This window comes from Tachyglossus aculeatus, chromosome 3 (genome assembly GCF_015852505.1).
Source record: "Tachyglossus aculeatus isolate mTacAcu1 chromosome 3, mTacAcu1.pri, whole genome shotgun sequence".
NCBI classification, from domain to species: domain Eukaryota; kingdom Metazoa; phylum Chordata; class Mammalia; order Monotremata; family Tachyglossidae; genus Tachyglossus; species Tachyglossus aculeatus.
In genome coordinates this window covers 50,409,009-50,432,169 of record NC_052068.1, presented here as the reverse complement: position 1 = coordinate 50,432,169, position 23,161 = coordinate 50,409,009, and the positions used below count along the sequence as shown (strand labels likewise).

Genomic DNA, 23,161 nt, shown 5'->3' with positions numbered 1-23,161 from the left:
TGTGAGAGAACCCAAGCCCTCTAACTCCCAACCCTGTGCCATCTTGCTAGAGAGAGAAGTCCTTTATCCCTCTAAATCTAGATGAGTGAAGGAAGTGTTGAATTATTATAATTTTGCAGCAGAATCAGAACACTTGTAGTTGTTAAGTGTATTCAAGTTGTTAAGGCCTTTTGTCTATATTTGAGCATAATTAACCTAGGCCCATACTGGCTCTATTTTTCCCAGGATTGAAGTAATAAATTCCTACAATCACCTATCATATCCCAACTGGATTACTGCATCAGCATCTTTTCTGATCTCCCAGCCTCCTGTCTCTCCCCACTTCAGTCTACACTTCACTCTGCGGCCTAGATTATCTTTCTACAGAAACGCTCTGGGCATGTCAGCCCCCTCCTCAAAAGTCTCCAGTGGTTGCCTATCAACCTTCGTATCAAGCAAAAACTCCTCACTAGTGGCTTCAAAACTCTCCATCACCTTGCCCCCCCGAACTTTACCTCCCTTCTCGCCTTCTACAGCCCAGCCTGCACACTTCGCTCCTCTGCCACTAACCTCCTCACTGTACCTCGTTCTCGCCCGTCCTGCTGTCGACCCCTGGCCCACATCCTACCTCTGGCCTGGAATGCCCTCCCCTCCACATCTGCCAAACTAGCACATTTTCCCCTTCAAAGCCCTACTGAATCAATCAATCAATCAATCAATCGTATTTATTGAGCACTTACTATGTGCAGAGCACTGTACTAAGTGCTTGGGAAGTACAAATTGGCAACATATAGAGACAGTCCTTACCCAACAGTGGGCTCACAGTCTAAACGGGGGAGACAGAGAACAAAACCAAACATACTAACAAAATAAAATAAATAGAATAGATATGTACAAGTAAAATAAATAAATAAATAGAGTAATAAATATGTACAAACATATATACATATATACAGGTGCTGTGGGGAAGGGAAGGAGGTAAGATGGGGGGATGGAGAGGGGGACGAGGGGGAGAGGAAGGAAGGGGCTCAGTCTGGGAAGGCCTCCTGGAGGAGGTGAGCTCTCAGCAGGGCCTTGAAGGGAGGAAGAAAGCTAGCTTGGCGGATGGGCAGAGGGAGGGCATTCCAGGCCCGGGAGATGACATGGGCCGGGGGTCGATGGCGGGACAGGCGAGAACGAGGTACGGTGAGGAGATTAGCGGGCTGGGCTGTAGAAGGAGAGAAGGGAGGAGAGGTAGGAGGGGGCGAGGTGATGGACAGCCTTGAAGCCCAGGGTGAGGAGTTTCTGCCTGATGCGCAGATTGATTGGCAGCCACTGGAGATTTTTGAGGAGGGGAGTAATATGCCCAGAGCGTTTCTGGACAAAGATAATCCGGGCAGCAGCATGAAGTATGGATTGAAGTGGAGAGAGACACGAGGATGGGAGATCAGAGAGAAGGCTGATGCAGTAGTCCAGACGGGATAGGATGAGAGCTTGAATGAGCAGGGTAGCGGTATGGATGGAGAGGAAAGGGCGGATCTTGGCACAGCTCCTCCTGGAGGCCTTCCCAGACTGAGCCCCCCTTTTCCTCCACTCCTCCTTCCCATCGCCCTGACTCCCTCCCTCTGCTCTACCCCCCTCTCCGCTCCACAGCACTTGTGTGTATATATGTATATATTTATTATTCTATTTATTTTATTAATGATGGGTACATATCTATAATTCTATTTATATTGATGCTATTGATGCCTGTCTACCTGTTTTGTTGTCTGTCTTCTCCCTTCTAGACTGTGAGCCCATTATTGAGTAGGGATTGTCTCTATTTGTTGCCAAATTGTACTTTCCTAGCACTTAGTACAGTGCTTTGCGAACAGTAAGTGCTCAATAAACACGATTGAATGAATGAATTAGCATGGAGGATACTCTGCAACAAGTACAATTTTTTTAAAGATCATATTCTACTTAAAGCAAAATATTTCACTCTGAAACAGTAACACCCAGGTATCTCTTACATTACCGACTCTCTAATCATTTTCTTAGCTTCAAAATCGTTATGCTAATCTCTTGAAAGTCTATGTTTGCTTCTCCACCGTTCTGGGCCTCTGTCATTATGCTACAGGTTACCGGGGCTAGTTTTCTCCCTCTTGGCACTACTATACTTACAGGCTAGTTGCTCTTGCAAAAAAGACTCTTAGGATAGCTTTTACCCTGCCACCCATCTAGGGGTGGTGGTGGTCAACATTCCCGTTAAAGTGGGGGTGATCAAGAGAGAGACCATGGGGTTGAAGGGAAATGAGAAGAGTGCTGTCTGTACATGTGGATTTCCCATTGTTTTCTTTTATCCACTCCACAGTTCCTCTAAGAAATTATGAAATACCATCACTTGCCCCTTCAGATCAGTATTCTGTCTCCAACAGTGGTAACATATTGTTTTACAATTACCCTCCTTGATATCCACCCTAATGATGATGATGATAGTATTTAAGCACTTACTGTTTGCCAAGCACTGTTCTAAGTGCTGGGGTAGATACAAGGTGATCAGTTTGACCAACGTGGGGCTCACAATCTTAATCTCCATTTTACAGATGAGGCAACTGAGGCACAGAGAAGTTAAGTGACTTGCCCAAAGTCACACAGCTGATAAGTGGCATAACTGGGATTACCACCCATGACCTCTGACTCCCAAGCCTGGGCTCTTTCTGCTAAGCCACAGTGCTTCTCTATCAGGAATGTATTATGAACTATCCCTAGGATTTTGAGAAGCAGCATAGTGTAATGGATAGAGCATGGGCATGGGAATCAGAAGATCATGCGTTCTAATCCTGGCTCTGCCACTTGTCTGCTGTGCCACCTTGGGCAAGTCACTTCACTAGCCCTCAGTTACCTCATCTGTAAAATAGGGATTGAGACTGTGAGCCCCACTTGGGACAGGGACTGTGTCCAACCCAATTTGCTTGTATAATAATAATAATAATAATGGTATTTGTTAAGTACTTATTATGTGCAAAGCACTGTTCTAAGCACTGGGGAGGTTACAAGGTGATCAGGTTGTCCCACATGGGGCTCAGTTTTAATCCCCATTTTACAGATGAGGTAAGTGAGGCACAGAGAAGTTAAGCGACTTGCCCAAAGTCACACAGCTGACAGTTGGCGGAGCTGGGATTTGAACCCATGACCTCTGACTCTAAAGCCCATGCCCATGCTCTTTCCACTGAGCCACGCTGCTTCTCTCCACCCCAGCAGTTAGTAGAGTGCCTTGCACTTAGTGCTTAACAAATGCCATTATTATTACTTTTATTATATTATTATTATTTCCCTCTAGTAATAATTAAGCACACTTGTTCCAGTAAAAATAATTTATTTAAAAAAATCCTCTGCCATGCTCATAATTATTTTGGGGGGTTTTTAGGCCCAGCTTCTAGCATGCCTATCAGCAGTGTGGTCTGGTGGATAGAGCACGGTCCTGGGATTCAGAAGGACCTGGGTATTAATTCCACAACCACCACTTATCTGCTGTGTGACTTTGGGCAAGTCACTTCACTTCTCTGTTCCTCAGTTAAGGAAAAATACAGTAAGCTCCAATTGAGACATGAACTGTACCCACCCTAATTAGCTTGTATCTATCCCAGTGCTTAGTACAGTGCCTGGCAAACATTTAGCGCTTAAAAATACCATAAAAAGGAAAAAAGGGCAGGAAGTCAGAGTCTCTCCATTGTCTGTGGGTTTTTTTCTTGCTCATGTCTTTTCCTGATATTAATGAACAATTATGGTGATGCCCAAACTCTTCTGGGTTACTTAGGATGAATCTGCTGGGGTGATGGTCAACATGGGTTGGGCCTAGCCCTCAGGCCACGCTTGAAGATTCCCCAATCTCTTCCTGGATTCTGACCATTGTGGGCACATCACACCTGCATTTTATTTGTTTTGGCCTTATACATATCTCGTACCTCCTACTGAGTACACATCAGAAGAGAAAAACAGAACAAAGTAGAAATTGAATGCTTTTGACTACTACTGCACAATCTGGTACTGTAATAGCTTTTATAAGCACCACAGTTCCTTTTTCCTGATGACGAACAGATTTTGAAAAAGGGGGCTACATGAACCTTCTTTTTGAGGTCATCAAACCTCCGCTTGAAGCCTCTAAGAAGTAGGGAGTAAACTTAAACAAATGGTTCAGGCATTTTGGCACATGGGTGGTGTTTGACCTGATTATTGTGTATTAATTATTATTAATTATTATGGTATTTAAACATTTTCTATGTGCCAGGCACTGTTCTAAGTGTTGGGGTAGTTACAAGATAATTGGGTTGGACACAGTCTGTGTCCCACATGGGGCTCACAGTTTTAATCTCCATTTCACAGATGAGAGAACTGAGGCCCAGAGAAGTGAAGTGACTTGCCCAAGGTCACAAAGCAGACAAGTGGCAGAGCCAGGATTAGAACCCAAGACCTTCTGACTCCCAGGCCCGTGCTCCCAGACCCAGGCTATGCTGCTTCCCAGCGCTTACTACAGTGATTGGCCCATTGTAAAGCACTTAATTAATACCATTATTATTATTATCACTATACATATGCTAAACCTTCCAAACCACCTAAGACATATTAGTGATGCCTAAAGATGCCATACGTTTCAACAGAAGCTGCTTCTCCCAAAGCAGCTCTTGACTTGCTCTGTCACCTGCAAATACTAACAGCAACACCTGGATTTCCCCAACACCAGGAAGGTCAGGATATGAGGGTTACAAACTGAATCCATCGCTTGTCTGAACATTGGGCTTTAAGTAAAATAGCATCACTACATCTACCACTTAAGCCTCTTCTATCTCCTCTGGTCTTGGCCAGAGGTTAATGGCCCCAAGCAGCCCCAACAATCTAGCAAATCGCCTGCTGTCAAAGAGAGGTCTTGCTAAGTATACAGACTAGTCACAGAAGTGGTGATACCTGACAAATTGCCACAGGGGATTTCTGATGCACCCTGAGGACTGATAATCAAATGTAAAAACAAATTTGGGAATTCACCCTGCCTCCTCTCCCTTCCCACTTCATACTTGACTCTGTTGCCTGGATCATTTTTCTTAAAAAAGTTTAATACACATCTCTCCAACTCAAATACCCCTGGTAGTTGCCCATCCATCTTTGCAACAAACTGAAGTGTCTTACCATTGACTTTAAACAATTCAATCAGCTAACCCCCTCCTACCTTACTTTGCTGATTTTCTACAACTCAGCCTGCATATTTCGCTCCTCTAACACCAGCTGACTCACTGTACCTCTATCTTGTGTACCTTGCCACAGACCCCTTATCCACATCCTCCCACAGGCATGGAACTCCCTTCCCCTCCATATATGGCAGGCCACCACTCTCCTCACCTCCAAAACTTTATTAAAATCACAGCTCTTCCAAGAGGCCTTCCCCTGCTAAGATCCCACTTCCTATTCATTCTCCCATCTGCGTTGCTCATGCACTTGGATCTGTATACTTTAAGCACTTGATATTCACTCCACTCTCTGCCCCACAGCACTTATGTATATACCCGTGAACATGTTGACCAATTCTATTATATTGTACTCCCCCAAGTGCTTAGTACAGAGCTTTGCACAAAGTAAGCACTCAAATACCATTGATTGACTGATAGACTACATGAGATTGCAAAACTATACAGCATGGGTGTACTCAATGTGTATTAAATACCAGTTGATAAATGCCAATACCATATTTACTTACTGAAAATAACTCTCAATCATATTTATTGCTTACTGTGTGCAGAGTACTATACTAAGTGCTTGGAAGAGTACAATATAATAGAATTGGTAGATGTATTCCCTGCCCACAAGGAGCTTACAGTAGAGAAGGAGAGACAGACATTAAAATAAAGTATGGATATGTACATAAGTTCTGTGGAGCTAAGGGTGGGGTGACAAGAGGGTACAAATTTAAATATGAGCGTGATGTAGAAGGGAGAGGGAGTAGAGGAAATGAGGGCTTAGTTGGGGATGGCCTCTTGGAGGAGATGTGATTGTAATAAGGCCTTGAAGGTCGGGTGAGTAATAGTCTGTCAGATATGAAGGGGGAAGGAGTACCAAGCCAGAGATAGGACAAGGGCACAGTGGCAAGACAAAATCAAGGTACAATAAGGTTGGCATTAGAGGAGTGAATTGAACATACTGTGTTGTAGTAGGAAATTAATGAAGTAATATAGGAGGGGGCAAGGTGATTGAGGGCTTCTGTTTGTTGTGGAGGTGGATAAGCAACCCCTGGAGGTTTTTGAGGAGTGGAGATACATGGACCAAATGGATTTTAGAAAATTGATCTGGGCAACCGAGCAAAGTACAGACTGGAGTGGGGAGAGACAGGAGGCAGGGAGGTCAGCAAGGAGGTTGATAGGCTAAGTGCTTGGATCATTGTGGTAGCAGTTTGGAGGGAGAAGAAAGGGTGGATTTTAGTAATGTTTGAAGGCAGAATTGACAGGATTAGATGATATGAAATATGTGGGTTGAATGAGAGAGATGAGTCGAGGATAATCCACGGTAAAGTTCAGGCGGCACCCAAATAAGAAGTGATACAACCAACTGCATATATAATTAACTGCCAGCCAGGCTTGAGGTGTAGCTATCTTTCCACTACTAAACCTGGAGCTATCAGTGTAAAGTAGTATCTAAACCATCCAAATGGCTGTAAGTCATCATCCTGGAAAATGAAGACAACTGCAAAAAAAAAAAATTTCTATCCATTCCAAACCAGCCCTGTTGGAGCAAGAAATCTATTTGCATCTACTACTGCATGCTTTAAATGGGTATTTCTCTTAAACACAATCTCCTGGCCAGCCATAAATTTGTAGGTGCTGCTAGCAGACAACACTGACTGGTTTGATGAGAATCAATTGTATTTGAGCACTTACTCTGTGCAGAGCACTATACAAAGCACTTGGAAAGTACAATTCAGCAACAAATAGAGACAATCCCTACCCAACAACAGGCATCAAAGATCTTCCAGATACTCTTGTGCCTGCAAACAGATATTCATTGAAACAATAGTTGAGGAATCCAAAACAAATTATAGGATGTGTGTGACAACTGAAAGAATGCCAAGGCCTAAAAGATGGAAGACTTCAGGGATTGATATAAGACTAAAGTTTTCAATGTGTTTTCTATGCCGCAGAGGTGGAATATAGGAGTACGTTCCACTGTTGCACCCCTGACGAATAGAGCTATTGCTACTCTTAACCAAGACAGAGATGGCAAATAATACTTCAGAGATATCCTTTAAATCACCTAACACTATTTAGGATATTTAACTCAAGTGATTAACCCACCAGCATGTGAAGACATAGTTCTAGTTCCATCTCTTTATGAGGTCACTACTTCAGTTAAGCCATGAAAAATACCACACAGAGCTGATGGTGTACCTAAGTATTCAAACCCCTTTTATAGCTGAGGAAAGTGAGGCACAGAAAGTTGACTTGCCTAAGGTCACACAGCAGACAAGTGGCTGAGGCTGAATTAGAACTCAGGTCCTCTGACTCCTAAGCCCTGCTCTTTCCATTCGGCCACACTGCTTTGCCTCCTCAACATAAGCAAAACTAAGAAAATTCTGTAGTACCGCTTAAGTCACCACCATTCTCACCATCTTAAAAATGAAAGGTGAGATTGCTGACTAATTTGGGAAATCTCACTGCTCTTTTAGAACAATCAATGGTATTTATTAAGCATTTGTGTGCAGAGCACTGAACCAAGCCCTTTGGAAGCGTACAATACAACAGAGTTGGTAGACACATTCCCTGCCCACAAGCAGCTTACAATCTAGAGGGGGAGATAGATATTAATATAAACAAATTATGGATTTGTACAAAAGTGCTATGGGGCTGATGGTGGGGTGAAGATCTCACAGACACATTTGACACTGTAAGTAGACCAAGGCTCTAGCAACTTCTAAAACGTTTGGTTGCCCTGCAAAGTTTAAGATCCTAAGACTACTCCACAATGATATGGCAAGTTGTGTCAGAATTGGGGAGCCTTATTTGATACCAACAAATTAAAATATGATGTATTAGGCCAGACTTGTTATCAATATATCAATGGCATTTGTTGAGTATTTACTGTGTAAGGAGCACTGTACTAAGTGATTGAAAAAGTACAACACAATAGAGTTGATAGAAATGATCCCTACTACAGGACCGGCGGGGAGGAGACAGACATTAGAATATGATTTTCAACCTACTCTAGGCTGCTAGGCTCAAGGAAGTAACAAGAAATTTGGAACCTAGCATTAGAATACAATTTTGCTCATTTGGAAAACTTTTCCGATCTAACATGCCAAGAGCATCACTAAAAGTCATAGAATTATTCATAAAAAACTGGAAACCATTAGTACAATGCTCCGCATACAGTAAGCACTCCATAAATACCACTGATAAAATTAGGATGATCTTCTACAAGCACACGCAATATGACTTGCATTTGATTATGAACTGCTTTTTGTCACCAGCAAAGTGCAGGGTACTTATAGTCACCAAGAAGAAGGCTGAAATTATTAAGTAGCAAAGAGCCTAGCAAATGCAACACACTGCAAAGGATCTACACCGAACGCCCAAGACTGAATGCAAGTACAAAGATTGACTACTCCCTAGTGATGCAACAGTAGGCAAAGAGGGAGAAAAGCAAATCAGACAGGTGCATGCACCCTTTGGTGGCTGCAGAAAGAGTATAGCATTGGCCTGGCTTCAAGTTTCTGACCAAGCTGAAGGACTAAACCAATCGTCTTTTGGGCATTTAAACTGGGACTTATCAGAGACTCCTCGTCTAACTTCTAAAGTAGACCCATCAGATATATAGTTCTTCGAAATGGAAGAAGATGGCCCAGATGGTGAAATTCATCAAACGGCAAGACAGGGTTAAGAACATTAAGGTCCTGGAATGCAACTGATCCACTGTCACATTTTGCTGGGTGGGAGATGTGAAGGGAATGAATAGCAGCAGGTCAGCCAAACAGTTGTTTTAAGGTAAGCTGAAATAGGGAGATTGTAAATAGGGTGGACAGATGCAGTGAAGCAAAATCTCACACAACGCACTGTACTAAGCACCTGGGAGAGAAAAATACAGCAGAGTTGTATGCACATTCTGTGCTCACGATTCCGTGCTCACGACAACCTTACGGTCTAGAGAGGGAGACAGACATTAATATAAATAAATGAATTACAGATCTGAATATAAGTGGAGTGGGGCTGAGGGAGGGATAAATAAAGGCTGCAAATCCGACTGCAAGTGGACATGGAGGGAGTGAGAGAAGAGGAAATGAGGGCTTAGTTGGGAAGGCCTCTTGGAGGAGATGTGCTTTTAATAAGGCTTTGAAGATGGGGAGAGTGATCACCTATCGGATATGAAAAGGAAGAGTGTTCCAGGCCAGAGGCAGAATGTGGGTGAGAGGTCAGGAGCAAGATAGACAAGAATGAGGTACAGTGAGTAGGTTGGGATCAGAGTGAAGTGTGTGGGTTGTGTTCTACTAGGAAATCGGGGAAAATAGGAGGGGGCGAGGTGATTGAGTACTTTAAAGCCCATGGTAACATGGACTAAACAGTTTTGTAGAAAAACGATCTGGCAGCAGACTGAAGTATCAACTGAAGTGGGGAGAGGCGAAAGGCAGGGAGGTCAGCAAGGAGGCTGATGCAGCGCTCAAGTCGGGATAGGATAAATCCTTGGAATAACATGGTAGCAGTTTGGAGAGGAAAGGGTTGATTTCAATGATGTTGTGAAAGTTAAACCAACAGGATTTGGTGACAGATTGAATAAGTGGGCTGAAGAAGAGAGAAAAGTTGAGGATAAGGCCAAAGTTATGGGCTTGTGGGACAGTGAGGATGGTGGTGTTATCTACAGTGATGGGAAAGGCAGGGGGTGGACAGGGTTTGGGTGGGAAACTAAGGAGTTCTGTTTTGGACATGTTAAATTTGAGGTGCTGCTGGCACTTCCAAGTAGAGATGCTTATAGGTTCAGGCTGGGCTTGAGCCAAGAGGGAACTTTGGACTTCCAAAATCCAGCCTGTTCAAAACTTTTATCTTGACCCAGATCTGCACAGGGCAAGTCTAGTGCTAAGTGCAAAACCAATGCTAGTAGGGAATGCCTATATACATGTCACCAACCTTGTGGGAGCCAGTTACCACTGGTCCTGCAACTGAGGCTAATAACCTGATGTCAACACATCCACCTAACGGAAAGCAATTCTTGGATTTCCATCTCCAAGCTATGTTTCTTCTCCACATTGCCATTCATGGCAGCCATAAGATATTCTCCAAAGACCAAATCTCCTAGAAATGCATTCATTGGTAGTACCTGTCAATTTGGCAGACTCCTGAGTTAAAAAGGTTATGTTCATTCATTCAATCGTATTTACTGAGCACTTACTGTGTGCAAAGCACTCTACTAAGCTCTTGGGAGAGTACAATTTAGCAATAAACAGACACATTCCCTGCCCACAACTAGCTTACAATCTATGAATTGCAAATTCTACACAGAAAACAATTTGTGCATGATACAATCCATCAAATTCACCCCTCTATGCTAAATTAAATATAGAAGCAGCATGGCTCAGTGGAAAGAGCATGGGCTTGGGAATCAGAGGACATGGGTTCTAATCCTGCCTCTGACACTTGTCTGCTGTGTCGCCTTGGGCAAGCCACTTAACTTCTCTGTGCCTCAGTTACCTCACCTTTAAAATGGGGAATAAGACTGTAAGCCCCAAGTGGAACAACCTGATTACCTTGTATCTACCCCAGCGCTTAGAACAGTGCTCGACACACAGTAAGAGCTTAAAAAACACCATAATAATAATAATAAATTCCAACTAAAAGTTCCAGTGACAAATCCACACATAATTAGCTGCCTGTTGGGCACTTACTTTGTGGAGAGCCCTGTAAGGAGCACTTGGGAAAATTACACTATATGTAAGCACATCTCTAGACTGTAAACTTGTTGTGGGCAAGGAATGTTTCTTTTGAGAAGCAGCATGGCCAAGTGGATAGTCACTTCTCTGGTCCTCAGTTGTTTCATCTGTAAAATGGGGATGAAGACTGTGGTCCCCATGTGGGACAGGGACTGTGTCCAACCCGATGTGTTCATATCCACCCTAGCTTTTAGTACAGTGCCTGGAACAGTGAGCACTTAAATACCCCAATTATTACTATTACTATTTTACTGAACTCCCCAAGCCCTCAGTACAGTGCTCTGCACAAAGTACTCAATAAATGATCGATTGATACGTTCCTTGTGGGAAGGGACCATTCTACCACCTCCAACTACCAGCTGCTCTGCATCAAAGTAAGCAGTCAGTAAATACCATTAATTGACCCACTTAAAACTGTTCAGACAGGTAGATTCCATGATTTTTAAAAAATCTGCCAGGGTAAACACATGGTTGGAGTAACATTTGGTGTTTGCTATGACAAAAAGAGTATGCTATCTTTTCCTTCTCTAGGTCTGTTTTAATTCAAACTTCCCCATACACTTATATTTAATATGCACAATCCAAAATGTCTAAATTTGATATTACTGGGTTAAACAATGTAGTTTTTAAAGAATAAAAAGTGATTTTGTAGTTGAGGCTGCACATTTAAATAAAACAATTATGACAACACTTCATATGAAAACAATTCTCTAGCAATTCCAATGAATTTGCTCATTTAAATGTTTCTGCCTTAGAAAGTATGAAATGTAGTAATCTATACATGTCATTAATTTAGGTAACCACAGATACCTAAAAAAATGTTTAGCATTTGACAAGGTTGAACCAAGGTGCAAATGAAATGCAGGATATACCATTTAAATCAATTTATATGTTTTATCACAAACTCATATGGTATCATTGTTGCTCAGAGTAGGCCAGTTCAAATGAAAATGGTATATAAAATAGGAGAGAGGTCAAGTTACTAATGAGAGGGAAGGTACATTACTTTGACCAATCAGGGGTTTGGTTCCTCCCATCGAGAAAGCTGGGGAAATAGCAAGTTCACCTAGGCAATATGTTACTTCCCTTCCAAATGGCTTTTTCATGGCATTTCTTTCAATTAGGGGAAGGAAAGTATGTACCAAAACTGGGAGAAAGACAAATGGGATTTGAGAGAAACAGTAATTCTAAATAGAAGAAAAAGTTCTTTATCTCCTATTGGCAGACCTCTGTGAACTCCGTGTGGACAAGGCTCATGTCTAATAATAATCATAATAACAATGATTTTTTAGGCACTTACTATGTGCCAGGCACTGTTATAAGCACTGGCGTAGAGATGAGGTAACTGAGTTAGATATAGTCCCTATCCAACATATGGCTTCCAGTCTTAATCCCCATTTTACAGATGAGGTAACTGAGGCATAGATAAATTTAGTGCTGTTTCCCTTACCAATATTATTATTATTATCATTATTTATTTTTAATGGTGTTTGTTTAAGCACTTGCTATGTGCCAAGCACTGTACTAAGCACTGGGGTAGATACAAGCTAATCGGGTGGGACAGAGTCCATGTCCCACATGGGGCTCACAGTCTCAATTCCCATTTCACAGATGAGGCAATGGAGGCCCAGAGAAGTTAAGTGACTTGCCCAAGGTCACACAGCAGACAGGTTTTCTCCTAACCCTAATCTATTTTAATGTCTGTCTTCCCTTGTAGCCTGTAAGATTCTTGTGGGCAGGGATTATGTCTACCAACTGTGCTGTATTGTACTTTCCTGAGCTCTTAATGCAGTGCTTTGCACAAAGTGCTCAATGTATGCCAATGATTGCCGCCACTAGAAAAGTCGCCAGGAAAGAAATAGATCTGCCCACTTCCCCCTCTAGACTGTAAGCTCATTATAGGCAAGGAACATGTCTGCCAATTCTACTGCAGTGTACTCTCCCAAGCACTTAGTACAAAGCTCTAAACATAGTAATTGCTCAACAAACACCAACGATTAATTGATTACATCCACCAATTATGTTGTATAGTACTTTCCCAAGTGCTAGTGCTATGCACACAGTAAGAACTCAATAAATGCTATTTGCTGACAATCATCTGCAAGACTTCTTGTGCAGTGCCTCAAGAGCAAAATTACCTGCAAAGAGTAGTTCTCAAAGACTCTGGATGATACTGGAGGCCTGCTGAGCTGGATATTTCCCAATGGTTTGTTAGCATATGCTGACTGCAGCTTCTCTCATTTCGTTCTCAAGCTTGGCAGTTTACATGTTGTAATTAGCTTAGAAATAAACTTTTAAACAATGATTCTAAAGTAATCTTAACTTCCTCTAACCCATTAGACTAAAATGTTCAAAATACACATACTGCATAACTACAGATTCTATCTACCTTTGGGCAACTCCTTAGTCTAATAATTGTTTTAAAATTCTTCTTTCTGATAACATCAAGGTGAGTAACAAAGTTCCAGTCACTTTTTTTATCCCAAAGAATATAATAAACTTTTATATTTGGTCAATTGCTTTAAACTCACCTTTCAAAAGCATCTCTGAGACTTAGCCTTGTTAGCCTAGTTTATTACAAATTTATTAAATCACAAAAACACTTATGGTCTTTATCTTTTGGCTTAGAAAAATAGTTGATAGGAAGAATGTTTTCTACAATGTAAAGGAGATTTTATGACTCCAGTTAAGTATGTGTTAGTAGGAATGTCTTACTCAACAATGTTAGCACTAAAGTTTTTTTGAAGTTGAAGCAAAGCCTTTGAAGTTAATCAGCCATTCAAATTCGAATTGAGAAGAAGGGAATAGCTTGTGGGTTTTTTTTTTTCTTAATGTGACTCTTTCCACAGATGGCTTCTGTGAAAATTAATGAACTGACTTAGCTTTACAGGAAACACTATTAGGAAGAAGAACAAGAATTATGGTGAGAGATCAAACTTGGTGACTAAAATAACAATGTTGTCTGTTCTAAATGAAACTTTGCAACTACGAAAATGTATGATTTCACATACTTTATAAAAAGTAATTTAAAAAAAATCAAAGATAGGAGAGATCAGTTTGTTCTTTTGATTTTCTAAGTAGCTAGCTATTAGCAACATTAAGCATTCCTTTCCCAAAACAACTTAAAAACCCCAAAGGGGGAAAATCTTAGATGGAACTAAAACCCAGTTTTTTTTCCTCTGGGAGTTTTAATAATATGGCAATTTCTTACCTACGTTTAGAATTAAATTCTTTTCTGGGATTTTCCACCCTAAAATTAATCTCAAGCCCTGCTGATGGACTTTTATCATGCCCCTGATATGCTAGATGCAATTAAGAAAAGGCCAATAATCCCTGAACTATAAGAATTTAAAATCTGAAAGAAAACAATGGAACAGGCATTCTGTTTTTTCCCCTTTCAGTTTTGAAATAAAACTATTTTTATGAGCTATTAGGTTGAACCAACTGTTTAACAATGATGTCTAGAGGGGGATTACCGCTCTCAAACCCATGTGAGGCATCAGAAGAAGATTTAGAATGAGAGGCAGGAGGTAGCCTAGTGAATGAGAAATGGGGATTTTCCAGGTATAAAAGCAATTGCAAAGAGAACAAAGGTGCCTGAGAGGCATGCCTGTCTATAGAAAAAGAAAAAAATGGGAATGTAGAAAAAATGGAAGATACTGAAAGCAATAAGTACTTGCTGAGCAGTAGGTGGGCACATAGATACCTATGATCCTTATAACCACCTTGGATTTCTAGGAATTGAAATAGATAATCGATCATCTCCTTTCCCATATGCTGTCGCTATAAGGAGAGTTAACTGGGACAATACACTGAGAAGAACAAATCTGCATTCCTAATCAGTTCTCAAGCTCCCTTATCTCTGACAGAGAATTTCAGCAAGTTTCTACAGCTAGTCAAAAAATGGTTGAACCCAAATATAACTTCTTGGGGTTTTAAACTCTAACAATAATAACAGCAATGATGGCATTTTTTAAGTACTAAGTACTTACACTCTGGGGTAGATACTGGATAATTAGTTTGGATGCAGTCCCTGTCCCAACAGGGGTCGCAATGTAGGGGAAGTGGGAGAACATGTATTTTAAAAGCACTAGCAATGCACTTCATAACACTTTATGCTCCAGCAGAAATGCTACTGGAGCAGCACAAAATGCAAATTACCAGTTTGATTCACTGAAAGATGCAAGATATTTCTCCTCTGAATAATTAAGAGCTGGAATGGTTAAAAAAAAACAACCTATTTAATGAGCACCTTTTGTGTGCAAGACACTAAGCTTTCCTCTTCCCAACTGGATCACAGCCATAATAATAATAATATTAATGGAATTTGGTATGCACTTACTATGTGCCGGGCACTGTACTAACCGCTAGGTCAGTTACAAGCAAATCGAGTTGGACACATTACCTTTCCCACATGGGGCTCACAGTCTCAATCCCCATTTTACAGATGAGGTAACTGAATCACAGAGAAGTGAAGTGACTTGCCCAAGGTCATACAGCAGACAAGTGGAAGAGCCAGGATTAGCGCCCTTGTCCTTCTGATTCCCAGGCCTGTGCTCTATCCACTGTACCATGCTACTCTCCCAGGTGATCAGTAAGCTAAAGCAAGCAAGGTATTAAGCCAACATAAAAAAAACAACAGGATGCCTCAGCCTCTGAGTGCCTGGATTTCTTATTTGTAAAACAGTATTATATTTTACCTTATTAATGGAAACTACCAAAGCTGGTTCCACTTTAGCTTCAATTTCTTCTGGAGTGTAATAACAAGAGAGTTTCCCACCTCTCAGTACACAGTATAACCTCTTCCAGCTAATCAGGCTTCCCACAATTTGCTAAGAAAAAAAAATCCAGTAAATTACCAATTTTAAAATTGCTATTTCTTAACCATCTAACATTAGCTCTTACACAAAATGTCAAAGTTTCAAGTGAGCAACTAATTAAATTATTTTGAGAATTTAAATAACATTGCAGAACCACCTAGAAATTCCCTGCGAGCAAACATTCTCTATGAATTGCTAATGAGCAATGCAAATATTAATGGAGTAAATGAACTTCTTATATTACATGGTAAATAAATTGTCATGGACTAAAGTTAATTCTCAAAGTAATCAAGAAACTACAAAGCAGGCAATAGTGGCCAAAAAATTACTAGACCCGTGAGATAATAATCAATCAATGCATTGTTCCAGAAGATCTTTAAATGAGTGAAATATCGTCTATTTAAATTATTGAGTGTTGGGAACACATTATAATCCATCAAGGCAAAATTAGTCAAATAAGAGCTCTCAGCGATGTTCAGTTCCACTCAGAATACTGAAATATGACCGCCTTGATAAGAATGCAAATTTTCTTAGTGAATTCTTTCAACAGAGAAAATCCTATCCCATCATTATGGCTTTCAATTAGCTACTTCTAAATAAAGGGCAATAGCCACATAACATGGTGGTAGATGAACAAAAAGCAGTAGTAGAAAGCCCCAGGGTAGTTCTGGGAGCCCAAAAGACTGAAATGTGCCACATTAAGGCCAGCCAGACATGGAAGATGCTGAAGGCTCTTCAGCTCCATCAGAGCAGGGTTCTGATGTGGAGGAATGGAGACTGGCTGCTTCAACTAACTGATATGTCTGAGCTCCCCCTGCTGCCCCAGGAGCAATAGCAGTGACAATGGAAAATGTTCCCAAAACAAGGCCAGCATTCATTCATTCACTCATTCAATGGTATTTACTGAGTGCTTACTGTGTGCAGAGCACTGTACTAAGCGCTTGAGAAGTACAGCTGAAAGAGTGTGCATTCCTGATACTGATAGTCTCGACCAGATACTGATCTGGTAGATGCAAAGGAAGGCTGGAACCCTCTCAGTTCATAGTCCTTAGCAGAACCCCGAACCACAGGCATGGAAAGAGGGAATTAATTATTTTTAAATGAGTATCTGTTCTCTGTCATCCTCTAATACAAGACTTTGTTCAACTGAAGCTGATCCCATTGCTCTGTAGCTTCAGAACTCTCAAGTGCCTCACAACCTATTTCTGTGACCGATCACCTTTGGAAGGTAGATGATAAATCTGTGCATCAACTAGAGTCATCAATATTAATAAAAGACCTCTATAACCCAAATATCTGGATAAATGTATATCCAAAAGGCTGAAACAAGGGTCAGGTTAGGGCAAGACATTGACAATTTGGTCAGATGACAACTGGACTGACTACAATTAGACAAGAGATGATTGACTTTTCTGTGTTTAGTTTCTGAAATTTATTATCAACTTCTTTAGGAAAATATACATTATTTTTCAAAAGAATTTTCATCTCGCTATGAAACACTTGTCACTGCTTTAATCTATCTTAAGAAGTGGAGGCAATATATGGAGATTTCGGGGGCAGATTTTCTTTCACTTTAAAAACAAATCTACAGAAATATTTTCAAAGCATTCAAACCTGCTGGTTAAGAAATCCTTTGAACGCATCCTCAGCCATGCAAGCTGGCTGAGCAACTAATCGGCAGCACATGTTGCCATACAAGGGAAGCCAAAATGAAGATTCCTCTATTTAAAAAAAAGAGAGAGGGAGAGAGAGGAAAAAAGGAAATAGTTACAACACTATACATGCAGAAATTCTCCCAGGTTAATATGAATGGCCAATTTAGTAAAACTCTGTTAGTGGATTTAAATATCACTTTTAGACTTTGGTACATTTGCTTACTTTTTATTAATTTTTACCAAGATTAGATACTTTAATGCAAATCTTCAAATTAACACTAGTTGAATGAGCGAGGGATGTTTGAATCCATCCCTTCCTCTCCATCCAAAGTTCTACCATGTTGACCCAAGCATTTATCACATCCCTCATATCTTCTCCCACTCCTTTCTCTACTAACACTTAGGTTTGCACCTTTTATTCACCCCTCCCTCAGCCCCACAGAACTTATGTACATATTCATAATTTATTTGTTTTTATTAATACCTATCTCCCCTTCTAGACTGTAAGCTCGGTATAGGCAAGGAATGTGTCTATCAACTCTTATACTGTACTCTCCCAAGTACCAAGTGTAGTTCTCTACACACAGTAAGTGCTCAATAAATGATTGATATCCCACCTTGACTATTGCAACAGCCTCCTCGCTGACCTCCCAGCTTCTTGTTGCTCCCTTCCCTATTCCATAGTTCACTTTGTTGCCTGGATTATTTTTCTAAGAGAAAAATTTCCTCCCAGCCCTCAAAAGACTCCTTCCACCTCCACATTGAATACAAATTCCTTACCACCGGCTTTATGGCACTCAATCAGCTCCCCCGACATCCTACCTCACCTCACTGATCTCTTACACAAACCAAATCACACATTTCATTCCTCTAATGCCAACCTACTCACTGTACCTCAGTCTCAGATTTCTAGCCACCAAACCCTTGCCCATGTCCTCGCCCTCCCTTTGGCCTGGAACACCTTCCCCCTTCATGTCTGACAGACGACTCTTCCCACCTTCAAAGCCCTACAAAAATCACATCTCCAAGAGGGCTTCCTTCACTAAGTCCTCATTTCCCCTATTCATCTTCCCTTTAGCATCCCCTATGCACTTGGATCTGCCCCCTTTAAGCTCTTGATATTCACCCCACAGAATATATGTACATATCCTTATACTCTTCCATTTTCACCCATCTGTAATTTATTGTCTGAATCCCCCTCTATCAGTTTATTAATGGTATTTACTGAGCACTTACTAGAGTTGGTAGACACGTTCCCTGCCCACAGCCTAGTGGAAAGAGCAAGAGTCTAGAAATTCACAACTGTGAGTTCTAATCTTTGCTCCACCTCTTGGCAGCTGTGTGTCCTTGGAAAAGACAATCTCTCTGGGCTGGGTTTCCTTTCCTCTAAAATGGTGAGAAAACATTCATTCTCCATTATCTCTAAGACTGTGAGCTCTGAGTATGATGTATCTATCTCAATGCTAAGCACCATACTTGACACACAGTGTTTAATAAATACTACTAGAGAAGCAGCATGGCTCAGTGGAAAGAGCATGAGCTTTGGAATCAGAGGTCATGGGTTCAAATCCCAGCTCTGCCAATTGTCAGCTGTGTGACTTTGGGCAAGTCACAACTTCTCTGTGCCTCAGTTACCTCATCTGTAAAATGGGGATGAAGACTGGGAGCCCCCCATGGGACAATCTGACCACCTTGTAACCTCCCCAGAGCTTAGAACAATGTTTGGCACATAGTAAGCACTTAATAAATGCCATTATTATCATTATTATTATTATTACATTGATACTTTCTGTAAAGGCATACAAATTAAGCCCTACTTGCACTTCAATAGCCAATGAACGGATTTGTTGAGCATATACTGTATGCTGAGCACTATAAAAATCCCTTGGGAGAAGACAACAGAGGTAAAAAAACACGATTATTTCCACATAGGAGGAAAAGGAATAGAAAACTGAGTAAGCGAATGTGGAATCTCTGATCAGGAATGGCACTATAAATAAGAAGTGTGGCCTAATGGCCTGAGAATCAGAAGGACCTGGGTTCTACTCCCAGCCCTGCCATATCTGCTGTGACACCTTGGGCAAATCACTTAATTTCTCTGTGCCTCAGTCACCTCATCTGTAAAACGGGGATTAAGACTGTGAGCCCCCATATGAGACATGAACTGTATCCAACCTGATTATCTCGTATCTAACCCAGCACTTAGTACCATACCTGGCACTTTGTAGGCACCTAACAAATACCATAAAAAAACTTATGTAGAAAGTGATCATACTGATATAGGTTTTCTTAGCACCATTTGGACTCTCTTGTTCCTGCTACTCATGTTCCCCCTAAGGGCATGGGATGTAATGAGTAAGTAGGTAGATGAAGTGTAGCACCTCATAAAGCGCACACCAAGGTTTATGAACGAGCTGAAATGACTGCAGCATCGTGCTGTTGCTGGGCTGTAGCATCATAACCCAGCAGATGGTTGCTCTCGTAGCCACTGTGAACACTGCTACTCACATTAGCCTCCTTCTTCGGGATTTCTACAGACTCTGTCTACCTCGTGGAATGTCCTGGGTGATTCATCAGTCAGCAACCTTCACCCCTGATGACCTGCCCCAAAAGGCATTCCCCTTCAGGGACTCAGAATCCCAGTTCCCTGATTCCCCAAGCAGTGCTGGACCAACATTAGGGCTATAAGTGAAAAAATCTCTACACTGTAAGCTCGTGGGCAGAGAATGTGTCTGTTTATTGTTATACTGTACTCTCCCAAGTGCTTAGTATAGTGCTCTGCACATGGTGAGTGCTTAATATAATTGAATAAATGAATAAGTGCTTAAATGGGTACATAAATCCTACAGGTGTCTAGGGGTTGAGGTTAAGGAGTCTTTGAGGAAGGGAAAGCCATTGGGAGAAAGAGATAGGAGGCCATGTGGCCTAAGGTACAGGTGAAGGGGTTTGAGTTTGACAGTAATAACAATAATTATGGTATTTGTTAAGTGCTTACTACGTGTCAGGCACTGTACTAAGTGCTGGGGTGAAAACAAGCAAATTGAGTTGGACACAGTCCCTATCCCACAAAGAGCTCACAGTCTTCATCCCCATTTTACAGATGAGGTAACTGAAGCACAGAGAAGTTAAGTGACTTGCCCAAGGCCACACAGCAGACAGGTGGCAGGGCTGGGATTGGAACCCATGACCCATGACTCTTAGTGGAGCATCTGGGAAGGAGAAAGAGGTTGTGGGAGTCTGAGGACCACGGAGAGATCAGAGTAGGAGTTGGTCAAGTTCATGTCCTTTGTCTATTTTACCAGTAAGGCAACTGGCAAAGTCTTCATGGATTAGGGATGGAGACAGCAGGGGCACTTTGGCTTCAGGTGGGAGTTAAATGTCTGGAAAAATAACTACAGTTTGTGAGAGCTTCAGCAATGATTGAAAAAGCAGTGTTGCCTAATGGATAGAGCACAGGCCTGGAAGTCAGAAGGACCTGGGTTCTAATCCCAGCTCTACTACTTGTCTGCTGCGTGACTAGGGCAAGTCACTTAACTTCTCTGTGCCTCAGTTACCTCAGCTGTAAAATGGGAAGTAAGAATGTGAGCCCCAAGTGGGACATGGCAAGGGTCATGACATGGCCTGTTTTCCAACAAAATTAGCTTGTACTCACCCCAGCACTTAGTACAGTCCCTGGCACATAGAAAGTGCTTAAAAATACAAAACAAAAACAAAACAAAAAAAACAAAACAAGGGAGGAATGGTAGGAAGTCCAGATCCTGGCTCCAACACCTGCCTGCTGTGTGACCTTGGGCAAATCACTTAACTTCTTTGTGCCTCAGTTACCTCATCTGTAAAATGGGGATTGAGAATATGTGCCCTATATGGGACAGGGACTGTTTCCAACTCGATTTGTTTATATCCATCCCAGCACTTAATACAGTGCCTGGCACATAGTAAGCACTTAAAAAGGCCATTATTATTATTATTATTAGATGGTATACTCATTCTTTCATTAGTCATATTTATTGAGTGGTTACTGTGTGCAGTGCTCTGTACTAAGCACTTGGGCGAGTGCAATATAACAATCAACAGACACATTCCCTGCTCACAACAAGCTTACAGCCAGAAGTATATGATGGACAGACAGACTAAGAGGGTCTAGAACTCAGAGGTCTCTGTTGGGCAGATAGGAGGGATGTGAGGATGTGGGTAATGGGCTAGATTAGGAGGTTTTGGTCAGAGATGAAAATGATGCACTGTCTAGTGATAATGAGGTGAAGTGAATGGCCACATTGATTTTGGGCTGATGGGGGATGAAAGGGGCAATGGGACTTAGCAGCATGGTCATGAACGTTAATGTCGGAAGTCCTGAGAATCTCTTACAGATGATGTTACATTAAGACTAGTACCATAACAAATCAAACCATCTTCATACTGTGAAGAAATCCCAACAGGTGAAGCAGTTCAGGAACCATTACACTTTTTGAGAGTGGAGGCTGTTTCCTTTTGAACAGTAAATTAAGGTCATTAGCTGACACCCTGTGATTTATAGGTTATTTTCATAATGGCCAAGGATCCTTTCCACCTTTACCTCATCCTAGTCAGGTGTTCAACTATTAGTTGATCTTTATTCTATATATGAAAAGTCTTTGCACTCTGGATCCCAGATAACTTCGGCTACTTATTCAGGTATTTCAATATTGCCAAAGTCTGTTGTTCCACATTTCTGTTGTTCATTCATTCATTCATTCAATCATATTCATTGAGCGCTTACTGTATGCACAGCACTGTACTAAGCGCTTGGGAAGTACAAGTAGGCAACATATAGAGACGGTCCCTACCCAACAGTGGGCTCACGGTCTAGAAGGGGGAGACAGAGAACAAAACAAAACATATTAACAAAATAAAATAAGTAGAATAAATATGTACAAGTAAAATAAATAGAGTAATAAATACATACAAACATATATACATATATACAGGTGCTGTGGGGAAGGGAAGGAGGTAAGGCGGGGGAGATGGAGGGGGGAGGAGGGGGAGAGGAAGGAGGGGGCTCAGTCTGGGAAGGCCTCCTGGAGGAGGTGAGCTCTCAGTAGGGCCTTGAAGGGAGGAAGAGAGCTAGCTTGGCGGATGTGGGGAGGGAGGGCATTCGGCTAGGGGGATGATGTGGGCCGGGGGTTGACGGCGGGACAGGTGAGAACGAGGCACAGTAAGGAGATTAGCAGCAGAGGAGCAGAGGGTGCAGACTGGGCTGTAGAAGGAGAGAAGGGAGGTGAGGTGATAGAGAGCCTTGAAGCCGAGGGTGAGGAGTTTCGGCCTGATGCATAGGTTGATTGGTAGCCACTGGAGATTTTTGAGGAGGGGAGTAACATGCCCAGAGCGTTTCTGGACAAAGACAATCTGGGCAGCGGCATGACGTATGGATAGTTCCAAGTAGTTAGGCAATCCTTCCTCTGTGCTTAACCTTTAATGTCTGTGTTTTGAATCCTTGGACACAAACAACTTCCTACTTCTTAGGGTCAAGCGTTCAGTACAGTGCTCTGCACAGAGTAAGCGCTCAATAAATACAATTGAATGAATGAATGACAAACTTTGATAAAAATGATAGCCTATCATGAGACTTTAGTCTGGCTATAAGAAACAAAGGCAACATGGCACTACATGGTCATGACACTGTCATTGGGTTAGACTTTAGGGAGCACTAATCAAAAATAATGATTTTCTACAATCCCGGTTTTACATGTAATTCCTTATCTCTGATGACATATATTCTCCTTAGTAACTCATGTACATACCAACTCACTGACACT

General features: G+C 41.7%; 1 protein-coding gene across 1 annotated transcript in view; it reads right to left on the bottom strand.

Moving 5' to 3' along the window:
- Positions 1-23,161, bottom strand: part of RTKN2 (rhotekin 2) — an 86,025-nt gene that overhangs the window by 10,547 nt on the left and 52,317 nt on the right. Inside the window, exons 9-10 of the mRNA XM_038743384.1 lie at positions 17,329-17,435; positions 15,595-15,726 (exon numbers count right to left, since the gene is read on the bottom strand). Of these exons, the coding sequence (XP_038599312.1) occupies positions 15,595-15,726; positions 17,329-17,435 (239 nt within the window). The remainder of the gene's footprint in view (positions 1-15,594; positions 15,727-17,328; positions 17,436-23,161) is intronic.